Source organism: Sciurus vulgaris (genome assembly GCF_902686455.1).
Source record: "Sciurus vulgaris genome assembly, chromosome: 5".
NCBI classification, from domain to species: Eukaryota; Metazoa; Chordata; class Mammalia; order Rodentia; family Sciuridae; genus Sciurus; species Sciurus vulgaris.
In genome coordinates, this window is record NC_136465.1 from 143,561,100 (window position 1) to 143,584,170 (window position 23,071).

Sequence of the window (23,071 nt, forward strand, 5' to 3'; positions counted from 1 at the left end):
CCCATTCTTTCAATGTCCTTTGTAAGTTTCTTACTTCAAGAGTATCATCTCTGTTTTGCATCAGAATACTATTTCCCTAATAAATACTACAATACTTTTTTTACTCTATTCATCTTTGAAACTATTAGGTTTCATTGAGGCCTTTCTCTTCAGCCTTTTCTTCTTTTTTTCCAAAATCCTCTGAATCCTGGTGCGATACCACCCATCTCTCATTCCCCCAGAAGAACTGTCTTGCCAAGAACTCAGTTTCTTTTGACCTTTCCAAGCCTTTGCAGAAGCCAAAGTTATGATCTTCAGGCTTCAGACATATTTTTAATATTACCTTACATAGGTAGTATCTTCTCATGCAGTGTGTGAATCCTAATCCATATCTTTGTTTTACTTCCATTAGGAAAAACCTTTTTTTTTTTTTTCCTCTTTTACACACATTCTTTCTGACTCCTGTAGGCTTCAGAACTAATTGGCTGGTCTTAAAAGTTTATTTGTACATTTTTATGTTATAAGCAGTCCATTTGGGATACTAGCTTATTTTTCATTGATTATGACTTAACTTCCTCATTTACTTCTATTTCTCTTATGTATTCTAATGTTTTCTTGCAAAATTAGTTTCATAGTGAGAATTAATCTTAGGATAACACATAGAGTGGAGAAATTACAATGTCATCTTCTATGTATAACAGCAAAGTTAGGTTTCTCACATTCATTACGGACCCAATTCTCTAGTATTAATTTGATTTCTGGTTTTTGTCTGCCTTTTTTTCAGCTGCCTACTGAATCACTCTTCTATCGTGCTGTTCTTCAAGATATTATTAAAGATTGTTATGGCATCACCAAATGGTATGAGGATTTTATTTTAATAAAGTAAACTTATAAGTGAAATTGTTTTTCATCTTCTAGTGAATTTATTAAGAGTCACTTAGTTAAAAATAAAAGTGTGAATTTGAGCTAATGTAAGTAAAGAAGTATACAGTCACAGTATCTTAGGTAAATTCATTATTAATGTATAGATTCTAATAATTTCTTTTTTTCCTGAAAGGTTTTTGTAATGCTAAAGTGATGTATTAAGTGATATACTTAAAGCATACTTTAAAGTTTTGAAGTATTAAAATGTTATGTGTAAATAATTCATTGAATATTTGAGTAGCAGTTATTTTTAGTTGTTTCACAACCAGTGCAACATAAACACTTAACTGATTTGAACAAATATCCATCATAGGCAACCATTATAGCCATTCTAGTTTCCATTGATTGGTGGACTAGTAGCCCTGCATTATATCATTATTTTCATTATATTCTCTTTCTTTCTTCCTTTCTTTCTTTTTTTTTTATTTTAATGTTACTTTTCTCCAAATAATTTACTGGGCATATAGAGATACTAGGGGGTAGATTAATTTTTTCATAATATTGGTTTAAAACTTTCTTTATTCAAGCATACATTTATAATTTTGGCAAAGTGTATGAATGTCCTCTTGTTAATTATAATTTTAGGATTCTGGTAGTCACTTGGTACAAAACAGGATTCTTCTTTAATGTAGGGTGATTTTTAGGTTTTCAAAAACCAATCTATTGGCATAAATGGAAGGGATTTTTAGATTAGTTATCTCTTAGCAAGAAAAAATTCTTGATAGAAATTTGTAGGTGTATATATCTACATAGACTATTGGTTTCAACTATCATTTCTCTGCAGTTAACTCCCAAATCTTTATCTTTTTTTGGAGAGTGGGAGAGTGAAATGAGAGTTCTGGGGATTTAACCCAGGGGCAATTTACCACTGAGCTACATCTTCACCCTTTTTTTTTTTTTTGAGACAGAATCTCACTAAGTTGCTTAGGGTCTTGATAAGTTGCTAAAGCTGGCCTTGAACTTGAAATCCTCTTGTTTCAGCCTCCCAAACCACTGGGATTACTGGTGTGCAACCTTGTACCCAGCCCAAATCATCATCTTAATCTTTATTCCCTTTTGCATAAATTTACCAATCTTTGAAGTTTCTAAAAAAATGAATTCTTCATGTTCTCCTAAAAGCCATCTTCCTTCCTTGAACCCACCCAAAGATGTCATACTTGTTGAAAAAGTAGTCATAAAATTATGAAAAGTAGTCATAAAAACTCATATCCACTCAAATATTGACTCTCTGCCTAAGACCTCAAATCTGTTATTGATTTGTCTCTTATTGACTTCTTAAATTTGTCTCCATTCTTTTCTCAGTCATTATTTCACTTAAAAATTCAACTTTCTAACATTCCATATTTCTACCTACCTTTACTACACAGGAAGTAAATGGTATTTATTATAAGACTTCTTTCATTCCAAAGTCTCATTGATCATTCAGCCACATTTGACCATGTTGATAATTGTTTTTTCTCTAAACTTTCTTGCTCATTGTCTTCTGTTATGTTCCAACCTATTGTTTCTTTTTCCTACTCTAAAACATTCTTCTTAAATGCCTAGAGGGATCTGCCAATTTGTTAATAGGCAGCTGCCAATCAACAGGGAAGACAGACTGAGCACAGCTTTCAATAGGATAACAGTTTTAGTGAGGCAGAAGTTAAAGTTCATGTTCTACGTGGGATGAAGACTCAGGAATAAGCCAGGTAAACCACCCATACTTTGAGTTAGGTCCCTAAAGGTTCACACTGTAAGAATTAGATACACAGTAGTCCCAAGTTGGACTAAAGCCCCACTTCAGATCATCTCAAGCTGTGATTACAGTGTTTCTGATTATTGCTTCCACTAGCTCTCTGCAAGAAGCAGATTCTCTCTGGACAAAAATAATGTAAGTCCAGACGTCAAATTATCACAACAGTTTACTACATACAGCATCTGGCCGTCAATCTAAAATAACCATTCATGTTATGAAACAAGACAACATGGCCATAATCCAAGGTAAACTACGATTAACAGAAATAGACCTTTAGGAGATCCAGAGAAAAGCTTAAATAACTCTACTGGAGAGACGTACACTCTAGGAAAATGAAAGATATGTCTTTTTCTTGCAAAGTCTAATTAAAACCCTGCACATTCTATACTACAAACATTAGAAAACTGAAAGAGAAAATAAGGAAGACTGGCTATAGATTTTGGAATCCAGGGAACAACACAATAATTTCTTGGATTCTCTTTTTGCCTTATATAGTTCAGAATTGGAACTGGAAAAGCTCACAATCCAGAAACACCAGTGGGCACACACAAAAATTCCTGATGAGAGATTAAATGGTACAAAGAAATGTTTGGAATTTTTCAATCTTAAGAAATAAAACATATTAACAAGTACATAAACCCTTTGACAAAGAAAAAAATAGAAGAGTAAACATAATAATGAGAAGAAATCGAAGAACCACCAACTTCTAGACACATAATAGTAAAATTGCTGAAAACAGGCCAGGCACAGTGGAAGACACCTGTAATCCCAGCAATATGGGAGACTGAGGCAGAAGGATGGCAAGTTCAGTGCCAGCCTCAGCAACTTAGCAAGACTCTGTCTCAAAATTTAAAAATATAAAGGACTGGGGATATGACTAGTGGTGGTAAGCCCCTGAGTTCAATAGTTCAGTCCCTAGTACCAAAAAAAAAAAAAAGAAAGAAATGTGAAAAGAAAAGAACAAAGATTGCCAAAAGTAAAACTAAAGAGAAAATTATCAAAGCAGTGAGAGGTAGTAAATGGAAAAGGGGAAGGCATGATATCTTCAGTTAGACTGACCACTGAATTCTTAGATAAACAGTGGAAGCCAAAAGTTAGGATATCTTCAAGGTGTTAGAAGAAAGTCACCTACAACCTATGTGATATAAAAACATTCTCAGACACACAAAAGCAACAAATATGCAACTAGCACACAGCCCTAAAAGAAATACTAAAAGATTAAGGCAAAAAGAAAATTATCATGGGTTGAAGTTTGAGAATACAGGAAGGAATATAAAATATAAAATAATAGGAAAAATAAGTGTGCACTAAATCTAAATGAAAATTGATTATGTAAAACTACAAAAGCAAAATCATATATAAAAATAACATTAATAAAGTTATAATGTTCTGATTGCCTTGAATTGTTCATAGCAATATAAAAATAGTCACTTTACGTGGACTTCATACAAGTCAAGGATGTATGTTGAAACCTTTGATATCAAATAAATGGTAAAAGAGTATGTAACTAACAAGCTAATTGAGAAGATAAAATATAATGAAATATATTTACTTACTTAAAAAGAAGAATAAACAAGAACCTGAAAAGACAAAGACATGCCTTCATCGCTGATGGATGAGAACCGTAGCTCGAAAATTTATAGAGATTAGGCATTTAATATTCTTGTACAAAGTAGAACTTATTTTGATTGTTACTGTTATCAGCTGTATTAGTTCATTATTTGTGGCTATAACAATACCACAGATTGGATAAGAAGTTTTTTTGGCTAATTATTCTAGAGGTCCAAGATTGAGGGGCCACATCTAGTGTTGACTTTTTTGCTGGCAGAGTTTTAAGGTGGTACAGGATATCACAAGGCATAAGACAGGGAGTGCACGTGTCTCTTCTGCTCTCTCCCCTTCTTCTTAGAAAGCTACCAGTACTCAGTCATGGAGGTGTCACCCTAATGACCTTAACTGATCTTAATGACTTCCCAAAGATCCTACTCAAAACACCATAGTTGATTATTTTCATCCTCTTCAGGTATTAAGATGTGGATGATTTTTCAACTCAAGAAACCTTAAAAATGGGACACATACAAGTACAATACAAATCTAGAAGTAATGTTGATCTGAATATGCACAGAGCTCAAGAGTAAACAGCTCAATACCAAGGAATCGAATAGTCACAACAAAAGCATTTAGTGCAATCCTAAAATGTTTGAAATCTGTTAAAAAAAAAAAAATGGAGTTGAGGGCTATACACCAGGAAGGAAAACTGTGATAACTTTTCTTTGGAACCTTTGAACCTCTCTAGATTTTCTATTTTGGTTATGTGATATATCATCTAAAGGATAGTGTTTAATATAATACTGTTTCATGTTGGAGTAGTCAAGTCCACTTTTTAAATGCCAATTGACTGGATAGACATATTAATAAACATTTTGAACAAAAAAAAATTGTTAAAATGAAAGTTTACAAAAACAGCAAGAGAAGTAAGAGATTCAGTGCAGTTAATGTAGACAGTCAATACTCAGAAAAAGAAACATAATTGAGCACCTAGACAGAGGTATGTAGGGAATACCTAACTTGGTGCCAGAGTTAATGGTTTAATCAACATTACCATTTAGTACTCAGGCTCAGACATCTGATTTACTTCAGCAGTGAGCCCCTCTTTAATAAGGTATATGCAAGGAACACCAGAGCCTCTATTAGGGCAGGGATGGAAGGGGGTTCAGATTGTTAAACAGGAGCTCTGTAGTTCACTAAATAATGTTCAGCATGATTCAATTTTTATTTTATATGGAAGTTTTGTTCGTGTTGCCTTTATCCTTATGCTTTGAAAATGCTACAGGTTCAGCATATTATTGTAGAGGAATTAAATCAAATAACTGCAAATTATATAATTACCATTAGGCAGTTAAAACACAGCATCAACTATAATATTAGTTACTTTGAACCTACTATCCTACTGTGATTTGAGGATTAGCTAAAAAGGAAAGTTCTGAATTAAAATATCAACCAGAGTTGTATTTCTAGCAATATTGTGGATTTAAATGCCTACAAATAAACTATGAATAAAATAATAAATTTTTAATGCTCTCCTGAGCTAAAAAGAGGAGGGGGAAAAAAGGGGAAAAATTCTTAAAATCCCAAATCAAGTGAATACAGTGAATTCAAAGGTAACAGAAGGAAAAAAAGATAACTCTGAAACCTGTATTCTCCCCAGGGTTAACTCTTGAATCCTGATGACATTTAACTTTTCTTTGCACAAATGCCTGGGATAAGAGAGACAGGGACTAAATCCTGCTACCTCAAAATGAGTTTTCTAACAAAATCTCCCCTTACAAAGATAGGATAATGAAAGGCTATAACTTTATTTAAGGGTGAACTAAAAGTGAAGCCTTCCCACACAAAAATATAATAAACTTATCTTGATACTGATTTGGGGATAGAGGAGAAATCTTTGCTGAGAATTTATAACCATAGCCTTTATTATGAGGATTTTTGGGGAAAAAAATCACAACTTTAATGCAGAATTTATTTCAAGAAGTTTCAAATTAATAGTGTTCTTTAGTCTTCAGTAGAAAGTGACACAAATACCTATGGAGGAATATACCTTCAAAGTATACCAAGTGATAAAATTCCAAACAACATGACATTAAAAAAAAAAAGACCTCAAAATACTTTTGGAAAAAAAGAGTCCACAAGTCAGGAGAAAACCAACAACAGGTTGAGATGTCCACTAATATGATATAAACTTCATATATTTTATCATATGTAAGAAAAATGTAATTTTTATTCATAGGGATCAGATAAAGGGAAAATGTAATAAAATATGTGGCTATAAAATCATGACCAAACATACTTGAAAATGATTCAAAGCCAAAACTCAGTGTACAATATTGAAGAGAGAATTAATGAGTTGGAAGATGTATACAAAGAAGTTATCCACAATAGAAACAGAGATCAAGAAGTGGAAATTGTGAAAAATAAGATAGTGTAAATGGCCAACATTGATATCACTGGAAATACAAAAGAAAAGATGAGAAAATTAAGAGAGGTAATATTTTAAAAGAAGAGCTACAGATGTTTCAGAATTTGATGAATGCACCAATTTAGAGATCCAGAGAACTCCAACCAATCCCAAACAAACTAAAGGAAAAGAACCCCACATTTAATCTCCCTGAACTGAAAATCAAATCATCAGAATCAGAAAGATAAAAGCAGTCTGAAAGGAAAACAGGGGAACAGATTATATCAAAGGAGTAACTATTAAACTTTCTAATAGTGACAATAGAAACCAGAAGAGGCGGAATAATGTAATCAATATCCTGATTTGAAAAAAATTTTATCTTAATCTATATACTCATTAAACTTTTTTTAAGATCTTAATAATGCTTGAGAGAGTTTAGCTTCAACAGATCTGCAAAATGAATATACTTGAGGATATAGAAAATAAAACTTATATGGCAGGACCAGTGAAGAAAAAAATTGTTGCGCACAGAAACTGGCAAACATCTAAGCAAGCATTATGCATATGTGAAACTAAGTTATAAGCACATGTGAAACTATAATGATACTGGCTAATTGGTGAAATCTTTGAAAATTATAGCTAAGATACATAAGCAAGTACATATGTTTGGAGGGATTAATCAGAGCATCTATTCTTATATTATCATATACACATAAAAATGATGATTAAGATAACTCCTTTTAAGAGATTTGTGTTAAGCATTACAGTCTCATCACTTTAAAATATAGAATTTCTAACTTCCAAATTTGTAAATAAAAAAGAAAAAGAAAAATGCAGGACAAAATAAACATTAAATTTACCAAATAACCAAAGTAATCTTCAATAAAAACAACAAAAAGACATTATGCTACCGGAATTGAAAATATACTACATAGCTCTAATAAATAAAGCAACATACACGCCAATGGGACTAAATACCATGCTTAGAAATAAATGTATATATTTATGCTCAACTGATTTTTGACAAAGGCACCAAAAACACACAATAGGGAAGGGACATTCTCTTCAATAAAGGGTGCCAGGACAACTGGATATCTTTATGCAGAGGACGAATTAAATCCTTATCTCTGACCTTATAAAAAAGTTAACTCAAAATGGATTAAAGCCTTAAATGTAAGACATAAAACTGTAACATACCATAGGAAAATCTCCATAACGTTTGTGTGGGCAATGTTTTTTTTAAATGTGACCCCAAATACACAGGCAACAAAAGCACAAATAGATAAATGGGATTACATTAAACTGAAAAGTTTCTATTCAAGAAAGGAAATACCAGAGTAAGAGACAACATATAGAATAGGAGAAAATATTTGCCAACAATATACTGTCAAGGAGTTATTAACCAGAATTTATGTGAAACTCAAAAAACTCAATAGCAAAAACACAGATAACCCAATTTTTAAGTGAACTAAAGACCTAAATAGGCATTTCTTGAAAGAAGACATACAAATGACCAATGGATATATGAAAAAAAATGTTGAATAATCACTACCACAAGGAAGTGCAAGTCAAAACCACAGTGAGATATCACTTTTTGCTAGAATAACTAACATCAAAAGACAAAATAATTAATAAATAAATAAATAATGCTGGTGAGGCTGTGGAAAAAGGGGAGCTCTTGGTGGAAATATAAATTGCAGCCTTCATGGAAAATAACAGAGGTTGCTTAAAACAATTAGGGTAGAAGAGGGAAAGATGTTGGTCTGAGTATACACAATTTCAGTTAAGATAGGAGGAGTAAATTCCAAAAATCTATTTCATGGAGTCTGTAGCTAATAACAATTTATCATATTCTTGAGAAAACAGAGTAGATTGTAAGTGTAAACACAAAAAAAGATAAGTATGCAAGGTAATGCATATGTTAAATTAGCTCAATATCGCCATTCCACAATGTTTACATTTTTTAAAATAACATGTACACAATTAATATATATATAACTTTCTTTGTTAAAACTTGGGGGGAAAGGAGATATAGTTATAAAATTATGTTAGTAAATGGAAATAAACAGAAATGAATAAAAAAATCAAATATTAAATCAGTCCAAAAGAAACTGGAAGAATGAGGGCAAAAAGAAACAAATAAGAAATAATGGAAAGTACAAATTTAATATTCTTCCCTAATGTAAAACAAACTATCTTAGTAAATTACCAACAGTTTGTAAGGCTGTATCATTAGCTTGAAAATGAATTTGTATCTTAAAGTGTGCATGAAATGCCTTGCTAAATGGAATAACATTAAAAGTAGTCTGGTCAATATCAGGAACAAAGCAAGAATGCCTGCTGCTACAATTTAGAATCAGTATTAGGCTAGAAGTCATAGCCAGCATTGTAAGACTAGAAAAATAAGAACAGTGTAAGGATTGGAAAGGAAGCAGAAAAACCATGATTATTTTCTGCTGATATGGTATACTGTGTAGACTATCTAAAATAATGTACAAATTATTAAAAGAGCTTAGGAAACAAAAGGACTTGGCCAAATATTCAAAAAGCTGTTGCTAATTTTAATTAAAAAATGATATGTCTAGAAATAAACCTGCCAAAGGTGTGACAAAAATAATAAAATGTAAAAATATTAAATGCTCAGCAAAAGAACAAATATACCATGTTTATGGATAGAAAGATTTCATAAAGATGTCAACTCTCTTTAAAGTATTTTCTAGAGCACTGCAACTCAGTGCATTTAATGAACATCCAAAAAGGTATTGTGTATGTGTGTTTGTGTGCCAAATTTATAAGTTGTTTCAGAATTTATTTGGAAGAGCTAAAGACAAAGCCCAGACTTTACTGAAGAAGAAAAAAAAACTTGTGATTCACCAAATAATCAGCACTTTTGAGCTACAGTGATTTAGATGATTAGCAGTTAGACCAGTGGAACTAAGTAAAGTTCAGGACAAATCTTTTTTGGTGTATCTTTGTTGATCATTGGAGAAGAGAGTCATTAAATAGTAGTAGTAGAGTAGTAATGTATTCAATGTATCAGTTTCCTTTGTTGCTGTTACAAATTATCACAAACATAGTAGCTTAAAACAACACATTTATTATTTGGAGTTCTGGAGATTTAGAGTCCAAAATGGGTTTTCACTGAGCAAAAACTCAAGATGCCAGAAGAGAAGCATTTCTTTTGAAGAATCTAGAAAATAATCCATTTCCTTGCCTTTGACAGCTATAAAGGCACTCTGCATACTTTGGCCCATGGCTTCTTCCTCCATCTTCAAGTCCAGCAGCATAGCATCTTTTTCTGACTCTTCCTCTTCTGCTTTCCTCTTCTACTTTAAAGGATTCTTATGATTACTTTGGGCCACATGGATCATCCAGGATGCTGTCTTTACTTAAAGGTCAGTAGATTAGCAGACTTAATTCCATCTGTGTCTTTCATTCCTCCTTGCTGTGTAACATAATATGTTCATGGTTTCCATAATTTAAAATGTGGACATCTTCAGGAGACCACTACTCTGCTTATCTCTTGCAGAGAAAATTTAAATCTGACTTCTACTTTATACCAAACATAAAAGACAATCTACTGTGGATTCAAAACCTAACAGTGACATACAATGCTGTAGTACTTTTAGGAAATAGTATTGAAAAAATTTTGTGACTCTGGGATAGGAGAAGGATTTCTGAAATATAAATATGCAAATTGTTAATGAAAATTAAAACACTAATATTAAAAAATTCCATTGTCTTAAGATATCATGAAAAGAGTGAAGGAATATGACCACTGTCAGAAGCTAATTCTAAGACTTAGAGCTAACAAGATTAATATCCAAATAATACAAAGAATTATTGCTACTCTGAGGAAAATTAGCCTGCGTGAAAGGAAAATAGTTAAAAGACTTGAGTAGTTATTCACAGAGTCTCAGATGGTCAGTCAACAGAAAAGATTCTCAGTGTTTATAGAAAACAGAAAAATGTAAAATATAACGAAATAATGTTTTTAGAATATTAGATGAACAAAAATTTTAAGATTTGACTTAAATTAAGTCTTTGCAAGAACATAAAGAGCAGCTAGAACTGTCCATGTTGCTGGTTTGAAAAAAAAAAAAATAGTTGAAATCAAGTTACTATTAAGTAATAAAGTTGAAAATGTTTGTATACTTTATCTCAGCAGTTCTACCTCTCAGTATACATCCTGGAGAAAACTTTGTATTTTCCTGTATATTTATACAATAATGATCAATAGTAGCAGTGCTTATAAAAGCAAAAGTCTAGAAATGAAAAATTTATTAATATTAGAATTGATAAAATATCTTCATATAGTAAAATACTGTGGCATAATGAAAATTTATGAATTGTAACATCTATTAAAGTGAATAAATCTTATAATTTTATCACAAGTAAATTAAAAAATTCCTAAGATGGTTCCATTATGTAATTTACAAACAACAAAACTATATAATAAATTATTTAGAATTATAAATATGTGTTAAATAAGAAAAGCATAAGAATATGAAAACAGTATTTTGTTATGGGAGGGGCAACAGTGGATTAGGCAAACTAATGAAAAGAAAGAGAGAGTGCATAAGTCAATCAGTATACCGATAGAGGTATATTTCTCAGGTTTGGTGTTGAGTATAAGGGTTCATTTTATTTACACTCATATTTTATATATATTTTGTAAATGCCTATGATTATTTGTGTTCAATGTCATTAAAGTTTTAAACTTTTAACAGGCTACACCACAGGGTCAGTTTAGCCACTTATGACATTCCTAATATCTATTAAAGGCATTTTACTATAATATTTAAAAAATTAAAATAACAGTTAAAAGCTTATCTAAAGTTTTACAGCCTGAATGAACCAAATTCACAATCTGGAAGTGCTTTCACTATCTATCTTATGCTTATTTTTTATCATAAATTCTCTGAGATTTTTTTAATGTGAGTTGAGTTGCATGGTTCTTTATATTAGCATTATAGATCAAACTATATTTGTTTTTTTACTGTAACAAAACAAGTACTCAAGTTCAGTAATTATGAAGAAAAGAGGTTTATTTAGCTCACAGTTATGTAAGTTCAAGGACATGTATCAACATCAATTCTACTTTGATAAGGGCTGGTAAATGGCATCCCAGTGGAACATTTGCAGAGGGACAAATCACATGGAAAAATCGACATTATTACCCATGTACATGTATGACTGCATGACCAATGTGATCCTACAATATGTACAAATAGAAAAATAAGAAATTACACTCCATATACGTATGATTTATCAAAATATATAAATGCATTCTATTGTCGTGAACAACTAATTAGAACAAATTAAAAAATTTAAAAAAAAATAGGAAGATAGTGCAAGGAAGGTTTTGTTGTTGTTGTTGTTGAAATCACAACTCACTCTCTTAAGAAACAATTCAAGATCCCAGGAGAACTGTCTTAAGCCCTTACCAGGACAGCCCCCACTGGCCCAAATAACTCCTACTAGGCCCTGCACAGAGGACCAAGCTTTCTGTTCCTGAACTCAAAAGGATAAACCATCCAAATGATAGCACAAGGTTAATTTGATTGGAATCTCAAGCCAACAAGGGTATTGAAGACAGAAAATAAGATTACTTACTTTCTTCTCTCACATATTGTTTAGTTTGTTTCCTTGTGAACTAAAATAAATTGTTCTTAATTAACACAGTATTCAAATATCTGAAACATTATTCTGAAAGTTTCTGAAGTATAATTCTTCATATGACTTAAGATTAGAAGTAAATATTTTTCGTGGTCTTAAAACATTTTTACTGTATTAGTTATAGTTTTGATTTAGACAACATGTATGTTAAAAACCATAATTTATAGAAAACTCATTATTTTGTATTTAGGCCTTAGCTGGAAACTTTTTTGGGAATAAAATATCAAAAAGGAATTTCACGTGATAAAAATATCTTAAAACACTTGAAAAGAAGGCAGGAAAATACAATATGTACACAGTATTTTTCTCTTATTTTTTCCTGTATTAACAGTTAAATTTCAGACCCTTGCACGTGCTAAACAAGAGCTGTACTGCTGAGCTACTTCTCCAGCTCCAACTGTTTGTTCATTTTATTCTCATTAATAATGAGAACTGTATTATACAGATATTTAGGAAACACAAAATGTTTTTCTGCCTGTAACTATGAGTTACGGCACTTAATTTTGTTACAATCAAATAGGAAAATGAGGGACTGGAATTGTGGCTCAGGGGTAAAGTGCTTGCCTAATATATGTGATGCACTGGGTTCAATTCTCAGCACCACATATAAATTAATGAATAAAATAAAGGGCTATCAACATTTAAAAAAAAAATTTTAAAAAGAAAAAAACAATAGGAAAATAAAAGTCCAGGTCTTGAAAACTGTCTCACAAAATTAAAGCTAATTACTTAATCCATAATGTGTGGTCAAGTTGAAATTATAAAGTCAATATTTTTTAAATTGCAAACTAATTTAAAGATTTTTATGGAGCTCACATAAGGGGTCTTTTAAGTCTTTTAATATGTTTTAGCATATAAAAGGCACAGAACAATTTTTCACAGATAACTTTGTGACGATGGAGAAACTAAGTTTTGATAATTCTATCCTGCATGCACTTGTTTTTGTTTATTTTGTATGAATTCATTTTTTACTGTTTCCTCAGAGTCCCTGCAATAGTGCTGTTTCTTTAAACAGTGCTAGGAGTAACCATGCTCTTAAAAATTTTTTTTTTTGGAAAAGCATGTGGGTAGTATTGGATTCACTTGAATAGAATTTTAATTAGTTCTAGTGCATTCACTTTTATTAACAGAAAGAATACTAATTCGCTTTTAGCATTCTGACCATGCTTTTTTCTGACAGAGGGCCCCCTTCTAATCTCTTCTTAACTTCACATCATTTATTTTTCAGAAACAGTCATGTCAGTTCTCTAACATGTAGAAAATGTTTGATAATTATTCTTCATCCTCTGCAACCTGAGCAGCTGCCCATGCACACAGTCCTGGTTTTCCACATTATTTGCCATTGTTTGTGCACCTCATTTTGTACCGTATATGCTTCCTTAGAATCTACTGGGAATACCCTCTTCCCTGTTTCTGCCACTCTTCCTCAGAAACTATGGCAAGTTAAATCCTCAGTGTTTTTTAAAACCAGCTTAGAAGACATGTCTAATGCCTTTTTTTTCTCCTCCTTGCCCTCATCTCTCTTCCCATAACGCTTAATTAAGCTAAACTAAGATTCACTGTTCTCCATAAAATTATTGCTTTATCTATTCCTCTACTACCTTCTGAGGTCCTTGATGACTAAGTGAAAAGTTCTCTTTGGACTCCACTTTTTCCTTAACAACTTCTGCCTTAAATCTCTTCTTTCCTTTACAACAAAACTTGAAACTACTGCCAGTTTCTTATTAATTGCTTTTGAACACATTCCTTTCAGTTTTTACACTCTCGCTCCAGTAGACCACCCCTCTCAGGGTACTAATGACTAATGTCAATTAATTAATGCTGGTAAATCCCATGGTTAGTTCTCAAGCCTCATCTTACTTTGTTATCAATATCGTACCTGATTTACCTCTCTATATTGAAGCACATTTTCTCTCATTTTCTAGGGAAATACTTCACAAGGTACTCACTTTTTCTCCTTTCTCTTGCTTTTCTTCAATTCTTTTCCACTTTTTCCCCTTGGTTTGTCTTCCTCTTTCAAATCTCTATTTTTAGAGTACATTTTTTGTTCATATCTGCTACCTAGTTGATTTCATCCCATTTCATCACTCTAAATACCATCAATATATTAACAAATGCCAGATCTATAATCCAGTTAATGAAAGTGATATTCAGGTTGCCAAATCCAGAAGTGCTGAGTGTATTCATGACTTTTCTCTCACTACCTCAGTCCAATTGTTCAGCATCTTTATAAGCACTCCCTTCAAATATAGCTATAATTTTACTACTTTTCACCATTTATAGGGTCGTGGTCCAAACCAGCATCATCTCTTAACTAGAATATTTTAATAAACTCCTAATTGATCTTCCTGCCTTTGCCCCTGGAGTCTATTCTCTCTGTTAGTATGTTCAAGTGAGCTAATGCTCACAATCTTCCAGTAGCTTCTTTTTTTTCTCTGAAGTAAAGCTAACGTTTTTATTATGACCTGCAAAGCCTTATGTTATTTGACACCTCACTTTCTCCCTGACCTAATTTCTGTTCTTCCCTTTGTTTATGTTTGCATCAGGCATGCTAGTTTTCTTGAAAATGCCAGAAACATCCACTTCTAGGTCTTTGCATACAATGTATTCTCTGCTCACCCCAGACATTCACTTGGCTAGGTCACTCTCTTCCTTCAGTTTCTCACTCAAAATTATCACCTCTGGGGTATGCATCGATTACCATTTCTTCCTCCTGACATTTCATCCTGCTTTCTTTCCTCTATCACTAGGTTTTATTACTAAGATATTTTTCCCTGTTCGTGTTGTTGATTTGTCTCCCAATTCATATGATTTTTGTTGTTTTACTTGGTTCACTACAGGGGACAGAACCAAGTAACCTAGCTCTAGAGTATGTTAGAAAAGCTTTTGAAAAAGGATAATTCAGATTTTAATTATTCCATAACAATGTTCTCCAGATTGTTGTCATATAAAAGCAATGATTCTGTGAAAATATTTTGAGGAAATATTTCCTCACTAAGAAATATCCCTTCTCTTTGAGAGTCTTAGTGAACATTCACACTTTAAAGACTCAATAATTTGATGAGAGACAGCAAAGTGTCACCATTAAGGAACATAAGCACAGGAACTCTACTGTTTGGTTTCCAATCCCATTCCCCTCTGCATAATAACAGTATTGACTTGAGCACATTGTTTAACATTTTTCCTCTGTTCTACCATCTTTAAATTAGGGTTGATAATAGTACCTTAATGGGGTTTTGAAGATTGAGTTAATTCCATAAAATGCTTTAAATAATACTTGAAACACAAGTGATTATTTTTAAAAATAAATCAGTTATCTTTGTTGAAACCAGTGTTTATTTGTTAATACAACCTTTCTTCTCCCAAACTATACACATACATAATATTTGGTAACACTGTTTTGTGGAGTACACTGAAAAATAATTATTGTGACTCCTCCAAGGATCTTCTTTGGAATTTAAATCATTTGCCTATCACATCAAAGGAAATAACAAAATGGAGCTCTTATGATTCTTTTGTGAGTAGTCAAACACTAGGGAGGAGTCTTGTGAAATAAGAATTTTTTAAATGTTAGTATTTTCTGTTAACTGTATTAAACTCAGGCATGCTTTAAATCCTGGGAACACAATACCACATTCATTCTCTTTGGTGACTGGTCTTTGTTTTCCTTTTACAATCTTTATATCATGTCCATTTAGTGACAGAATTTCCTATTTCCATAAGACTTTAAATTGTTTTAAATTTTTCTTCTGGGTGGATTAAACTATTACTATGTAAATAAATTTTATTTTTATTTCAAGTTATTAAACATGAAGAGTAAAACTTTGTTAGAATGCATCTCTTGATGAAATTGTTGGGAGTGGCCTTTACAATACTTGTAGTAAAGGAATTATTTTATTTCTTTGATGCTTCAGAGGCTCTTACACCTTAGGATAAATCAGCATAGAAAAATGAGGGAGAGCTGTGCCTTTCATCTCTCAAGCTACAGTAGGAGAAGGGCTATTTATAAAGAGACATAGAAAATAAAATTTAGACCACAGGCACCTTCTCAGATGGATTTGTTCTAGGAAAATGGGTTTAAGAAAGTAGAGTCTGGAAATTGATTTCTTTAAAACCATAGCCAACAGTGTACCCCTTTAAAATTCTTTACAGACCTCTCTCATGCACTCATATGAAGATCCTACTTTAAATCATGACACTTAACCTATTGAATTGTATAAGTGGACACTGCATATTTGTACTAAAAGTAAACAAAACTTTTATCAATACATTGATATTTACTAACATACAGAAGGATTTCTATTTGTCTTCAAGCACTTCAACATAAATTCAGACAGCAGTGAGTCTGTGATATCAAAAGGCAGATTCTATAGTGTTACATAATGAAAAAAAGGTCACTTAATTTTTAGACTTATGTTCCTAAGGCACCTTAGAAGACCCTGATGTCCTAAATAATACTCTTCTAAAATTCAAAAGAATACAGTTTTTTATAGCAAGCTCTCACCAAAATAAGACTGACATTAAAGTAAAGATAACGTCCTATATTCCATTTGTGAATAATCTCTTTCCACATATTGAGTTATGAGGTTCTTGGGCCTGCCCCATTTTCTCTTATTAACTAATGAAATTATAATATATATCCATTAAATCATATACCTTATTAAGTACAATATATCAGATTTTTAGAACCTTTTGAAGTTAAAAGTTAGTTTTTCAGGACATGGCACTATTCTCTAATGTCTGGGTGTCTTATAATGCAATCAAAGGGGCATGGGAGTACGAATGATAGAGTGAAACATGTTACCTCATGTACATGTATGACTGCATGACAGATATGTTTCTACAATATGTGTAATCAGAAAAATGAGAAATTACACTTCATTTATATATGATCTATCAAAATGTATAAATGCATTCTACTGTCATGTCAACTAATTAGAACAAATTTTAAAAATAAAATAATTGCAGAAAGAATTTATGATATAGAATGTGATCTACTCATTTATAGTTGTAAAAAAAGGATAATGTCTCATTTATTAGGATTTAAAAGGGTGCTTCTCACTTTTCCCATCAAATCAATAAGATAAATTTTTTTCAGACTTCTTTAGCAGTAGAACTATTTTCAAATAGTCTCATACACACGAATTTTATAGACTTTAGGAAAAGAATTTATTACATATTACACTCATTTTATTTAAAATTGTAATCTGTTAAAACACTTCCTTGTAGCCCTTAAGAAACACAATTTTTAAACAAATTGTTGTACCCTCTAGTTTTGTGCTTTAGTCTCATTTTAGTATGTTAATTTATTGTGTTAATATTAATATTCACAATACTGTTGGAAACATAGACTTTTTGAAACTTAGTCATTTCCAGATAATGAAGTCACTGTCTGCTTTATGCTGTCCTCTGCAGTCTTTGAGTAGCTCTACCACCATATGTTTATCCTATCATATGATAGTATTTGTTCACCTGTCTTCTTTTTGGGGGATGAGGATGAGGGCAGGAGAACCAGATTGAACTTGGGCACTCAACCACTGAGCCACATCCCCAGCCATATTTTGTATTTTTTTAGAGACAGGTTCTCACTGAGTTGCTTATGCCTCACTTTTGCCGAGACTGGCTTTGAACTCATGATCTCCTGTCTCAACCTCCCCAGCTGCTGGGATTACAGGTGTGCACCACAATGCCTGACTCACCTGTCGTCTTTAATAAACTTTGAAAAAAAATCTTCATTTTTATAAAATGAAAAATTTTTTATAAAATCTTTATTTTTATAAAATGAATGGTTCAACCCTTAGAGCCCAGCATAATAACAAAAAAAAAAAAACCTGTCATTAATTGTTTGTCAGACATTGAGTCAAGCATACTACATAGAATAATTTGTCTTCAGCCTTATGAGATAGATTTAACAGCACTTTTCCAGTGATTAAAGAGAGAAGCAGGGGCTGGGGATATAGCTCAGTGGGTAGAATGCTTGCCTTGCAAGCACAAGGCCCCTGGGTTCAGTCCCCAGCACCGAGAAAAAAAAAAAGAGAGAGAAGCAAAGAAAGGCTAAGTGTTTAATAAATGGTAGAGTGAAGCTACAAACCCATTTCAGTGTTGGGTTTAAAGCCTGTGCTAACCCATTCTACTACCATGCATATACAATATTTCAATAAATGTTTTTAAAATAAATGAACAACTGACCTAATTAGCATGAGTACCATTTGGAATTCAAGTATTTCTGACTGACCATGAATCCTGAACAGTTTGGGTAATAAATCTGGCAATGACTTGGAAAGAGTAAGTCCCTTCTAACCACATGTTCATTCCCTTTTCTTCTCATATCATTTTTTTTAATTATTAGAATTATTTACCATTGTTTAAATTACAGTTATATCATTGTCGAACAAATGTACTAAAACTTTTTCTTAAGGACAGCAGGAAAGTCTACACAGCTTTTCTGTAAAAAAAAAACAAATACACACTTACTGTGGTGGGCTGTCATGAAATAGGCCTGTGGCTGTTTACCTAAATATTGAGGTGGCCATTGGTTATCATCAGTTCACAATATTGAATGTGAGTCCTATCCATACTATACTGGAGATAGTATTGACTAGTAGTTAATATCCCAGATTCTGAAGACAGACATTGGGTATTTTGCATAACCTATCTGTACTTTAGAATGGGACTAGTAATGAGATCTTAACTACATGGAGTTGTTGTATGAATTAAATGTGTAAATGCAGCAAATGATTTAAGAAACATTGGCACATAGTAAACATTAACTGCTGCTGTGAGTACTGTTTATTTTGCACTTTACATATTTACTCAGTAGTTCTGTGTATTTTAGATTAAACTTATTTGTATTTAGTGTATGCAATAAATAGGCCCACCTAGTAAATTAATGCATTCCCTATACTATGTAACAAGATATGCTTGTCTCTATAAGCTGAGAGATTGTCTATTTAATTATTTAATCCCTTTATTGAGATCCTGTTATGTGTGCAGCACAATGCTAGGCACTGTGAATATAGACATGAGCAAAACAGGTAGAAAATGCTCTCTAGTGCTTAGAGTAGTGATCTCAAACATATTTTTGAATATTGCACCTTTGTCAACCTTTTTAAGATGCACATAAAAATATTTAATTACTTGTAAGTGATATGCAGATGATACAGCTATGTCTATTCACACTATGGTATAGATTTTCCAATAAACTCAAAAATGGAAATTAAAAATGGGTAAAAAATGAAATAAAAACTAATATTCTGTTTTCTCATTGGAAAATATTCACCCCATTTGGAACGTCCACTGGCTTAAAATGTCAGGGGATAGAAAATGAGAAAAACAAGAAATGTGCGAAGGAAATGTATTCTATATCAGGACCTTCATCTGGAGTGCCAGAGAAGGCTACCCTAAGGAATCAACATTTGAGATAGAATCTGAATGGAGTGTAGGGTTCCTGAGGCAAAAATATTGAGAGTGAAATGTTCCAAGATAGTGTTTATAGCTAAAAGCATAGTGTGTTCAAGAAACAAAGAATGCCAGAGTTGCTGAGGAGGTAGTATTACAAAATAATCTTGGAAAGGTCAAACCAGAACATATAAGACTTATATACTCTGTTAAGGATTTACACCTTAAGATGTATGGGTAGCTCTTGAAGAATTAAAAGAGGAAAAGTGACCTGAATGAATAACCTGTGTAGTTCCGTGTGGGTGATATTTTTTTTCTTCCTGTTGTTGCTGAAAAGAGATAATAGTATAAGATGAATAAAGGATTTCAAGAAACAATTTTATGTAGAAAATTATTACTTAATGAATTAAAGAAATCTGAGGATAATCATGCTGTTTTTCCTTAATAGTAAAAGGTAGTATATTCTGAAAAGGAAAAGAGAAGGGCAAATTAAAGTACAAAATGGTTTTATTTTCAAGTGACCTGAAATACAAAAACCCAGAACACAGATCACTACCACCTATACTTACATTTTTTCTTCAGATGTGAACATCTTATTCTGTTTTTTTTTTTAATACTAATATAAAAAAAAATCTAGACTATAATTCCGGTAATGATAAAAACAACGATAATGATGGTAACAGTTCACATCATGTCTCTATTCTGAGCACTTTACATGTGTTATCTAGTTTACAGTGACTCGACAAAGTAAGTGCCATTGATGTCTCATTTTGATAATAAGAGAACTAAGAGATGATAGAACTAGTCTTAGTGGAAGCCAAACCACATTCTTTATTTTTTTAATTGTAAACAAATGGGGTACAACTTGTTTCTCCAGTTGTACATGAAGTAGAGGCGTACCATTTGTGTAATCATACATTTACATAGGGTAATGATGTTTGATTCATTCTGTTATTTTTCCTTCCCCCATCCCTCCCACCCCTTTTCCCTCTATAAAGTCCCTCCTTCCTCCATTCTTGCCTCCCTCCCACCCCGCATCATGTATCATCATCTGCTTATCAGCAAGATCAAGCCGCATTCTTATCCTCTGTGCTATACTTTCTCTCTTGACGTACTCCATAAGGCAGCAGTGAATAATATAAGAACTGGAATCATGGACTCATGGGAAAGACTTAATTGGTTGTCCTTTTAGATTAAAAAAGAAATGAAAGCATAAAAACTTTTTTAATGTGAGCGGCAAGAAGTAAACATTAAATGAAATCTTTTTCTGGCTATATAATCTATTTACTATTCTATGACACATAAGATGTACATACCTATTATATGATACCTATTATATATAAAAGATATAATTATGTGTGGAATCTGAGATTGACACAGAAATGTATAGTTTCTACATCCTGGGAAACCATACCTGTTCAGATGACTTTATTCATGGCAGTGGTAAAATAAGAAATGAACAGAAGACTAATAAGGTTGATAGAAATTCAAAACAAGAAAAGATTATTATCAGTCACTGTACAAAAAGAACATGTAAACGTAAGCTTTGTCATTAAGTATGACTCTAGTTCAACTAAGCTGAAGAGTAAAGAACCTCGTAATTCATTAAGAGGTGACTGCATCATCAAACACATCAAGGCAGAAATGTGGAGGGCATTTGGAATCAATGAGTATACTCATCTGAGGAGAGAAAATTAAATTCTGGAATGTAGTGGAATATGAGAGAATGGGAAAATGTGGTTATATATTGGGCCAAGATGGCTAAATTAAGGATTTTCAAATTTGTAACAAGAAATAATTATTGAAAGCTTTTGAAGCAGGGAAGTGGCAAAATAAAAATGTTCTTCCAAAAATGTTGCTTCTGAGAAAATAATATAGGCAGAAATGAAGGAGGAAGACTTTAGTCAGAGGCCCAAACTAGAACTAGTTGTAATAATCAAGACAGAAGTGATTCGAATTGAGGCAGTCATCTTGAAATGGAACTTAAGGAATATATTTGAGATCTCTCTCTCTCTCTCTCTCTCTTTCTCTCTCTCTCTCTCTCTATGGAGATTGAACCCAGGGGAACTTAATCCCTAAGCCACATCTTTGGGCCTCACTAAGTTGCTGAGGCTGGTCTCCAACTTGGATTCCGCCTGCCTCAGCCTTCCAAGTCCAGGGATTAGAGCATGCACCATCATGCCTTGCTTGAGATATATTTCAAAGAACGAACTAGTAGAATGTATTATGTTATTAGTCATAAGGCTTATATTTATTCTGCCAGGAGTAAATGAAGATTTATTCATTGTTTTTGATAACTTCTAGGTGGTGGACTTTTATCTTCAATTTTCACATTAACACCAGAACTGCAACCCATATCGTTAGATGTAATAGTCTAAGTTGTATTATTTAAGTTGAAACCCTTTCATGATACTTTGTTTATAATGCAAATACACAAAGTACAAATTATATCAAGTCAGACCCAACTCAGCATATGGTGCTTGATCACTGGTTGGCATTGAAGAAGTTCTCCACATAACTGTTGAATTACTGCCACCATTAGCAGGTGTTGCAGTGAAATATGCACTGTAATGTTAAGCCAGTAAAACCAAAATGTATTCTGTAACACAGTGGAAACATCTGAAAGACCTATTAGTTCCCTTTAAAAATGAGGCTAAATTTTTAATATAAGTTTGAAACTTCTTTCTCATAGCATTACCTTCATATTATCTTCCATTGCTGTATGTTGTAAAAATTCTCTGAAGCAAATCATGAAAATGTTTACCAAAATATTAATAGATTTTGATCACATCTGGATCTTGTGTTGTGTACACAGAAGATATTTTTAAACATGTCATGTCTGAATTTAAAACCATTTATAATTTAAATTGGAAAAACTAAAAAATTACTCAATTTTGTTTTGCAGCAATCAGCATGTTGGTAAAATTTATTCCAAATGTTCTTCTTTTCTGGATTATGTAAGAAAGTCTCTAAAGAAGCTTGGATTAGATGAGTCCAAGGTCAGTATATGATTGCCTGTTATTTTCACAAGAGAACACAAAACTTTTGTGGAGTAGTGAATAGAGATAATACAAAATAATTTGTCTTCTATTTTTTTCTCCCATTTATAAAAAAGAAAAAAGTCTAAATTATAATGAAGCCAAACTTCTGCTTTTTTGATTACAGTTCACAGTCCTATCACTATAGTCTGTGATTATATACTCCAGAAAGTTAAATTGTTTAGGTTTATTGAGTAAAACATGTACCTATTAACAAATCAGAATAGAGTTGAAAAATAAGACAACAGTACAAATGAAATTAGAAGTAAAGCAAAAGAGAATAGTTTTAAATATGCTTACTGAGAACCTTTATAACAAAGTTTTGTTTTTTGGTACTGGGAATTGAATCTATGGGCACTTTAC

The 23,071-nt window shown here is 32.3% G+C and overlaps 1 protein-coding gene across 10 annotated transcripts in view; it reads left to right on the forward strand.

Moving 5' to 3' along the window:
* METTL25 (methyltransferase like 25) overlaps nt 1-23,071 on the forward strand; it is a gene marked incomplete at its 5' end in the record, with an annotated part of 198,840 nt that overhangs the window by 54,660 nt on the left and 121,109 nt on the right. For 9 of the 10 annotated variants that reach the window (XM_079143063.1, XM_079143065.1, XM_079143059.1 and 6 more), the window contains 2 exons: nt 764-837; nt 22,576-22,669. In XM_079143063.1, coding sequence (XP_078999189.1) covers nt 764-837; nt 22,576-22,669 — 168 coding nt within the window. Of the gene's footprint in view, nt 1-763; nt 838-9,816; nt 9,989-22,575; nt 22,670-23,071 lie in introns of those variants that run through there. The other variant, XR_013764290.1, reaches the window with a different exon arrangement.